This window comes from Actinia tenebrosa, unplaced genomic scaffold, assembly GCF_029948245.1.
Source record: "Actinia tenebrosa isolate PJP-AT-01 unplaced genomic scaffold, QUT_ActTen_1.0 PGA_scaffold4__44_contigs__length_22323623, whole genome shotgun sequence".
Classification (NCBI taxonomy): domain Eukaryota; kingdom Metazoa; phylum Cnidaria; class Anthozoa; order Actiniaria; family Actiniidae; genus Actinia; species Actinia tenebrosa.
In genome coordinates, this window is record NW_028292581.1 from 9,474,466 (window position 1) to 9,483,767 (window position 9,302).

General features: G+C 37.3%; 1 protein-coding gene across 1 annotated transcript; it reads left to right on the forward strand.

Moving 5' to 3' along the window:
- Positions 1-1,226: 1,226 nt before the first annotated feature.
- LOC116296465 (U-actitoxin-Bgr3d-like) lies at positions 1,227-7,567 on the forward strand. Its single transcript, XM_089036951.1, has 3 exons — positions 1,227-1,353; positions 6,635-6,749; positions 7,276-7,567. The coding sequence occupies exons 2-3, from the start codon at positions 6,659-6,661 to the stop codon at positions 7,416-7,418; spliced, it is 234 nt and encodes a 77-aa protein (XP_088893077.1). The 5' UTR covers positions 1,227-1,353; positions 6,635-6,658; the 3' UTR covers positions 7,419-7,567.
- Positions 7,568-9,302: the final 1,735 nt, after the last annotated feature.

The window sequence follows — 9,302 nt, forward strand, 5'->3', positions numbered from 1 at the left end:
GAATATCGAAAGGGACTGGGAACGAAAGTAGCAATATTAATGAAACATCACACTAAAGTTATGAAGTTCATCGAGTTTTAGAATGTTTGGGCAAATACTGACTGATAAACATTCTTTAAACAGATCGTAAAAACTAGAAAATGTACATTCTCGTCCCCATATCCTACTCATTTATAGCCAAATCGTAGGAACGAGAATGAGCTATTTGTCAAATGAGTAGGGTCTGGGAACAGTAATGGAGAATGTATGTTTTTTGGGGACCTCAAACCGCAAATCGCTCTTTTTTAGTGAATTTTAAAAGCTTGCCACTCAGTAGGTATTCATCCAAACATGCTCAAACTCGGTAATAGTTCTAATATTCATATGATCTTTTCTGTAATGGTCATCATTTCTCAGTTAGATTAATATTTTCACTAGGCCTCAGTCCCTTCCTCAACTCCGGAAAGGCTAATCGCTATTAAATAGCAGACATTAGAAATTACACTTTATTGGCTTCAAACGATTGTTTCAAGTCGAGGCATTAAGATCGAGATGGTCATCTTTTAGAACCGGATTATATTCTTTTAAACCGTCGTTTGGGCAGACATATGGGCTCATACTTTTGCATTATCACAGGTAGCCCAAGCTTGGATTCTGTGGTGTCCTGTATCTCCATGCATTTAACATTTCCTTATAACAGGACACCACAGAAACCAAGCTTGGGCTACCTGTGGCATTATTCAAACCATTAGTTAATTCACGCCCATAAAATTTAATAAGTTACTCCCTTTTCTTAATTGCTCATATTTTATCGTCTGGAGCCCGTTGAAAAACAAAATTAAAAAGTCATCAAGCCGGCGAATAATCACACAAAGAAACCTCAGTATATTACGTCTAAATGCTAGAAGAATTCTATCCTTGAGCATCCATGAAATCTAATTGTAAAAGAAAAATACTATAACAATGAAAACTGGAATGATAAAATGGGATGACAACAGGGAGGAACTGACTGAAAGCCGTATTCAGAGTAAGCCTCTAAACTTAATAGATTCAGAAAGAACTTTTTTACGTTCACATGAATACACCATAAAGGTTAGGTATAGTAAAGACTATAAAAAAAAGTAAAGGAAAAAAAGAGCCGAGTGATCGAGAGAGAGAGAAGATCAGTTGATTGGTTTCCGTCTGCCACAAGAAACTCTTGACAATAAATTAGTATAAGCCGTCCAATCATTTTCCAACGAATCACAATTGAGTCTAAGTCAGATGGGGAGGAATGATAGATAATAGCAGTCTGCACTAAAAAGCTATCATTTTCTCTTGTTTGGCTAGAGAAGACAAGCTAGAGTATTAGTACTGAACCACTGCTCAAACCAGGTATTTATATTTCTCTTTTATGAAACTTTTAACTTTCCTAAAGCTTTTAAAGCCACGTAATTTTCAAAGTTTTTGTATGAACTCAAATATCTAAAATAAGCCAATTATATTAGTCTGGTTGGTATTGGTTTACTCCGATGAAGGACTAACATCCGAAACGTCAGTTTCATTTTCACATACGGTGTTACAAATTATCTATCTATCAACTGTTTTACTGAAAACACCGACGCAGTTTACACTAGTTTTCACTAGTTTTCCACCCAATTATATTAGATCTACCAGAGTATCCGGCAGTTCGTTTGTCGCAAGTAGTGGCGTGGCTTTGTAAAAGTTTTTTCCAATAATATTTGATTTTCAGGGCCAGTGAAAACCATTTTATGTGGTATAGTTTTCGCAATACCAAGGGCAAATTCTAATAGCTTTACGATAGAAAAATAGGTGTAAATTAGAGCCAGCGAAAGGATTCGATTTTTAGTAGAGAAAAGTAAGGTTGATGGCTGATTGAATTGAATAGCTTCCAGCGTGCTCATCAAGGGCGGATCCAGGGGGGGGGGGGGGGCAAAGGGGGGCTTTCAGAAAAAACCGATGCCTTTTTATATTGTTTTCCGTTGTGTTGACGGAAGAAACTCAAAAAACCCCCCCCCCCCCCCCCCCCCCCACAAAAATTTTGGCTGGATCCGCCCTTGCTCATATCACAGTACAGATTCATGCGAGCGCATATAAACACGCACTTAGAGAAACATATTCCAAATAGAAATATTAACACAAGAAATAAAACTGGTAATACTGCGATAACCCCCTCTATTCTTCTTGGTCAATCCTCCCCCCGTATAATTACTTGGTCGGTAGGCTTCGAATATTAAGGACCGGGAGGCTTCGAAAGAGATTGTCTTCTTCAAAAACAAGAGAAAGTGATAGCTTTGTAGTCGGACTGCTATTACCTATCATTCCTTCACATCTGAATTTGATAATTGTAATTGGTTAGAAAGTGATTAGACAAGGCAAGGGCGGATCCAAAGGGGGGGGGGGGGGGCAAAGGGGCCCCCCTTCAGCAGAAAAAAAACCCCATGCTTTTCTATATTGTTTTCCGTTGTGTTGATGGAAGAAACTCAATTAGCCCGCCTCCCCCCTAAACTCAATCAGCCCCCCCCCCTTCACTAAAATTTTGGCTGAATCCGCCCTTTTAAGTAGAAGAAAAAGAGCTTCAGAAAAGTGGCAAGTGTAGTGCAAACAGTTTGCTGACTATCAAAGACCAAATCGAGAAATGACAGTGAAATTGAAATGAACTGAAAAATTTATGTTTCAATTGATCAATAGTTTTGTAATGTTTCGGTCGTTTGATAAATCTTTTTGCTTTAATCCTTTCCTTCAAACTCCCTGCAGCCTAAAACATGCAAAACGCGATAATTTTTTCCCCATGGAATGTGATATTCATGTGATATATTTCATTCCGCTTACTGAAGCAGGACTCCGCGGTTTAGTATTAGCGATATATTGAACAAATATATATCTTTTGCTTTATATTTTTATTCTTGAAAATGATTGTGTTGCATGTAGTTAGTGCTGAAAGCGAGCTCAAGACAAAAAATATGCTTCTTAATCATTTGCCTTAAGGCCTCGTGGTGTGCGAGTAAAAGCAATTATTGACCATCCAACAATTTCAACAAACAAAACCCTATTCCAATGGGGGAAAATATCACTCTTTCAAATAACAAAACATTACAAAAAGATTAGTAGAAACATAAATTCGTCATTTCAATTTCACTGTCCCTTCTTGACTTGGCCCTCGCCGCTAGTCAGCAAGTTGTTTACACGTTCGAGTTTATCCATGCTACTTTACTGAACATTTCTTTATGCGCTTCACGAGCCACTAGCTTCTCTGTATCCCTTTCTCTTTTTGCTTCTCGGTTCCGCCTGTCATTGAATAAAGTATCTTTTAGCTTCGATTTTGACTAGCTTGCGAATTAAACGTATTCACGCCTGAACCTTGTATCCAAGTGTACGAGTTTGTGTCATTAACATGTAATTTTTAATCTCAAGCACACTTGCATATAAACGTTGGTTATGTGAAATCGTTTTGATCGGAAAGTGAAGAAAAAAAAAACTTTAGTAAACTCAAAGGGAAAGAGAACTTCAAGGGGCTAATTGAGTTTCTTCCGCCAACACAACGGAAAACAATATAAAAAAGAACCGTTTTTTTTTCTGCTGAAGGGGGGGGCTTCAGCCCCCCTTTGCCCTCCCCTCCCCCCCCCCCTGGATCCGCCCTTGCACTTAACCATGAGCACGTGGAGCAACATTTATAATACATGTCGATAATTATTGATTTAATGAAAAATTTAATTTGGAAATTTAAAAAAAAAAAATTAATTAATAAAATCGAAGACCCTGAGATGCGAAGAGAGGCTGGTGAAATGCAATGATGGACCCGATTTGGAATAAATCAAATATCGCTGCTTTCTATGATTACAGACCCATTTATACAGGGTAATGTACAAATATTCACAAATGCCAAAAGGAAAGTAAAAATTGTTTTGAAAATTACCAAAAAGACGAGTTAGGGTATCGTTCTTCCTCCAACTAAAATAGTATCATTCGTTGTATTGAAGTCAGCTTCTGAAAACCATTTGAACTGAAAACTAAGTCTGTTAGTTACCTCGCAAGTCGGCATTAAGCTCTCGGGCGGTACTAGTGATAGCTTGATTCAGCGGTTCCGTTCTTGATGGCTGGCTGCAAGCTTGAGTAATGGTTAAGGCTGATTCGATTCCCTCTCCGGATGCCACATGTACTGAATAAATCAGTTTGCTTCCTGCGTTGTTCTCTCCCTTGCCACGAGGTTTTTTCTCAAGGTTCTTCATTTTTCTCTTTTTTCTTTGCAAAAATGAACATGTGAGTTGAGAGTTGCAACGCGCTGAATACGTAGTAGTAGCGAGTGTTCTAGCAAAACCCGACAAAGACTTCTTGTATCACTATCGACATAAAATAAGAATTTAGTTTGATTTTTTTAATGCTTAAAGAATGATAAATGTTCTGTGAATGCATATTTTCCTGAACTAATCATGCCGTGCGAATGAAGAACATGCGAATAAAGGGACCTTAAAAGAAACCTTATCGGTAAGTTCAACGGGAAATAGACTGAACCAAGAGTACGTGGCACGACACTTTAATACATTTTGATAATCATATTGGTAAATAAATCTCTAGTGACTTTGAGAGCGGGAGCGGAGCCTTACCTACGGAATGGACCTAACTTAGTGAGGAGGCGAAATGCTTTTCTTTATTTTTGTCTGGAAGCTATTGATCTACTTTTGTCTTTCAGTGCGACGTTAATTTTGTAAACTTTAACAATCGTGGCTTTTATCAATCATGTCGATAATTATTCATTTACATTAAAACTTTAACTCTAAACAGTCAATCCGAATAACCCATCTAATCACGAAGGATCGTTGTGACCTTCATATCGTTTTTTCTTTATATCGTTTTTTACCCTTCGTATTGTTTTTTACCGTTCATATCGTTTTTTACCGTTCATGTATCATTGTGGCCTTCCGATCGTTGTGACCTTCATATTGTTGTGACCTTCATATCGTTGTGGCCTTCCGATCGTTGTGACCTTCATATTGTTGTGACCTTCATATCGTTGTGACCTTCATATCGTTGTGACCTTCATATCGTTTTTTACCGTTCATGTATCGTTGTGACCTTCATATCGTTGTAACCTTCATATCGTTGTAACCTTCATATCGTTTTCACCTTCATATCGTTGTAACCTTCATATCGTTGTAACCTTCATATCGTTGTGACCTTCATATCGTTGTGACCTTCATATCGTTGTAACCTTCATATCGTTGTGACCTTCATATCGTTGTGACCTTCATATCGTTGTGACCTTCATATCGTTGTGACCTTCATATCGTTGTAACCTTCATATCGTTTTAACCTTCATATCGTTGTGACCTTCATATCGTTGTAACCTTCATATCGTTGTGACCTTCATATCGTTGTAACCTTCATATCGTTGTAACCTTCATATCGTTGTAACCTTCATATCGTTGTGACCTTCATATCGTTGTAACCTTCATATCGTTGTGACCTTCATATCGTTGTGACCTTCATATCGTTGTGACCTTCATATCGTTGTAACCTTCATATCGTTGTAACCTTCATATCGTTGTAACCTTCATATCGTTGTGACCTTCATATCGTTGTGACCTTCATATCGTTGTGACCTTCATATCGTTGTTACCTTCATATCGTTGTGACCTTCATATCGTTGTGACCTTCATATCGTTGTGACCTTCATATCGTTTTCACCTTCATATCGTTGTGACCTTCATATCGTTTTCACCTTCATATCGTTTTCACCTTCATATCGTTGTGACCTTCATATCGTTGTAACCTTCATATCGTTGTGACCTTCATATCGTTGTAACCTTCATATCGTTGTGACCTTCATATCGTTGTAACCTTCATATCGTTGTAACCTTCATATCGTTGTGACCTTCATATCGTTGTGACCTTCATATCGTTGTGACCTTCATATCGTTGTGACCTTCATATCGTTGTGACCTTCATATCGTTGTGACCTTCATATCGTTGTGACCTTCATATCGTTGTGACCTTCATATCGTTGTGACCTTCATATCGTTGTGACCTTCATATCGTTGTAACCTTCATATCGTTGTGACCTTCATATCGTTGTGACCTTCATATCGTTGTGACCTTCATATCGTTGTGACCTTCATATCGTTGTGACCTTCATATCGTTGTGACCTTCATATCGTTGTGACCTTCATATCGTTGTGAACCTTCATATCGTTGTAACCTTCATATCGTTGTAACCTTCATATCGTTGTGACCTTCATATCGTTGTGACCTTCATATCGTTGTGACCTTCATATCGTTGTGACCTTCATATCGTTGTAACCTTCATATCGTTGTGACCTTCATATCGTTGTAACCTTCATATCGTTGTAACCTTCATATCGTTGTAACCTTCATATCGTTGTGACCTTCATATCGTTGTGACCTTCATATCGTTGTGACCTTCATATCGTTGTAACCTTCATATCGTTGTAACCTTCATATCGTTGTAACCTTCATATCGTTGTGACCTTCATATCGTTGTGACCTTCATATCGTTGTGACCTTCATATCGTTGTAACCTTCATATCGTTGTAACCTTCATATCGTTGTGACTGCAAGGCATTTGTCATGAGTAGGAGTTTTTCGTAGTTTTTTGTTTATAATTGTTATAATAAACTCTGTTTTTTTCTCCTCAAAGATCGAATCCAAACGAAGTCATATCATGTCTTATGAACGATTCCTGTGCCTGCTTGTTGTTGCTTCATTCATTGCAACATCAGCAGCGTTTCCAAGGGATGCTCCAAGGATGGATGGTAAATTAAAAATGTTTTGGTTGAGATAATTGTTGTGCCTTCAAAATAAACAAATAGTTAATAAATAAATCGCATTTAGCATGCAGTGGCATTTTCACAGAATGGCTCCTCGTCTACGAATATTGTAATTTAACTTTATTATATAATTACCAATGAAATATCTATTTTTCTCTATTTCGAAAAATTGATATCTTCACACGTGAAAATAACACCATTGCGATGACTATTCAAAAATACACGGAAAGAATTGCCTGAGAAAGCCAAAACATACTTCATTGATAATTATATAATAAACAGAATATTACATGGGTGTGCGGAGATACGAAATTTATCTTCTCGTGTTGAAAATCTCTCACTCGTTCGCTGCGCTCACCTGTGAGAGATCTTTTCAACACTCGAAGATAAATTTCGTATCTCCGCACACCCATGTAATATCCTCTATATATAATTCTATCAATCATTTTTTGTTTTGCTTTGCAATTGTTTTTGTTTTCAAATTTCATGGAATTGTTTTTGTTTTGTCTAGATGAGAGCTTGATCCAACCAAGAGGGGCACCCTGCTCCTGTCGTGGAAAGTCTGGTATATACTGGTTTTCTGGCAAATGTCCCCCGGGATACGGCTACACCACATATTGTAGCTACCTTATTGGACTTTGCTGTGTAAAATAATTGTTACCTTTGCCGGGCTTAATCTCTATTCAGTAGCCTGAAAATGTCCCGAGATATTAACTGTCAATCAACGTAAAGTTAAAGTTGGTGAAAGCCATGTAATATTAACGTTTAACTCGTACAATTAAAACCATGTTATGCTCTGAAAATTGGTACATGATTGCTACTGTAATATACTTTGTCAGTGCATGGAGGATCGATTTTCGTCGGCTGAACGTTTTCTTTTTCCAATATATAGACCTTTTTAGATTGGGCGCAATGTTTTCCTATTTCAGACCCCTTGTCATTCCATTCATGTCAGACCTTTTTTTACTCTTGGGAGGCGCAATGTTTTCGCACTACAGACCTCGTATCGACATTCTTTGGTTAAAGATTGAGCATGAGAAGACGTACGATATGGATTCAACCCGTCAATTAGAATTCGGGATTCATTTAGATCCGAGTTGTGAGTCTTGGTTTGAAAAACGAAAATGTGTAGAAACATATTCTGTCACACAAGTTTATTACATAAATATTTTGCCGCGCTTTTGCTGAAGTATGAAAATTTATAGAGATCAAATCTATTTCGCTGACGTTCTACTCTCTATCCCACGTCCTTCGTTGTTTGGCTGCCGCCATCTTTAAACAGGATTAAAGGAGGGTTAATTCATTATACCCTTGTTGGTGCGATGTATAATAACTTTTACGACCTTAATTTTCTATAAAACTGTTTGCTAAAAATCTTGGAACAATAAACTTGTCCGTCCAAGATTTCATATTCCTCTTTTGCGCTTTCTTTACTGAAACCAAAGCTGTTGAGGAAACGGAAAAGGCATCAAGGTCATTAGACCTTCTAGGAAAACAAGAAAAGCTAGCTATGGACCTGTTAGAAAAGCAGCACAATGGGTAACACAATGACAAGTTAAGATAATCTCCTTAATCCACAGAATTCGAAGTAGAAATTGAGACCCTCGGAAATACGATTTCCTTTGTTTTGAGGGGCATTTGCAACATTTTAAATGCATTATATAAAGTTATGACAAATCTGTATATTCAGGATGTGAAAGAGGTGAGAAAGACAATCCTGATTTAACATAATAAGCCTTTTCATAGTTTAAGAATCGATTCCACTGCGCATGCGATTTTATCCCGAATTTCTTACCTTCTTTTGTCTAAACCTTCTTTTGTTCTTAATAACAAACAAAAAAATTACATTAAATATACTGAATAAATTAGGTATTTGTATAAATGTATACTACAACCTTTCTGCAATCAAGTGTATATATATATATATATAACAAAGTATGTAATGTGGTCTATACTGTTGAAACAGTGCTCGATGCGTAGGGATGCAGAGCAATAGATATATAGTAAAGATTGGATTAAAGACGAGACATGTTCACTGTAACTCCGAGTTTCGTGCTTACGCACTCATCAGACAGACTTTAATGAAACATATTCCTATTACTGTGATATTTATATACAAGAGGTGTAATGATTATTTACAAAAGAAGTATTGTTCGGAAAGGAGTTAATTAGCTAGGCCTGGATTTCTATTGTTCATCAGATAGAACTTGTTTTCATGTCGGCATTTGGAGATCAATTCGGATCGCTTGTTTAAAAGAGTGTCGCTGTTTGCTTTGATGATAAGTAGCTTTTCTGTTAAGCACAGGTCACACCTCTTAGAAATGTTGCTGTATGGTCTGGCTGAAGTGATGATTGTCCATTCTATGTTGTAGTCTTTGTTGTTATCTTTAAGGTCCCAGATGTATTTAGAAAGTTCGGCGCTGTTAGCGTATTTTCTATTTCGCAGAGATAGTTTGTGCTTAGTGTATCGTTGTTTGAATGTTCCTTCTGTCAGGCCAATGTAGTTTTTCCCAGTAGTGTCCTCGTTTGTTGTGACAT

What these genes read in the sequence shown, in the direction of transcription:
- LOC116296465 (XM_089036951.1), top strand. Translation starts at nt 6,659, where the DNA reads ATGTCTTATGAACGATTCCTGTGCCTGCTTGTTGTTGCTTCATTCATT. An exon ending in GGATGCTCCAAGGATGGATG is followed by an intron (nt 6,750 to 7,275) that starts GTAAATTAAAAA and finishes TGTTTTGTCTAG; the next exon opens with ATGAGAGCTTGATCCAACCA.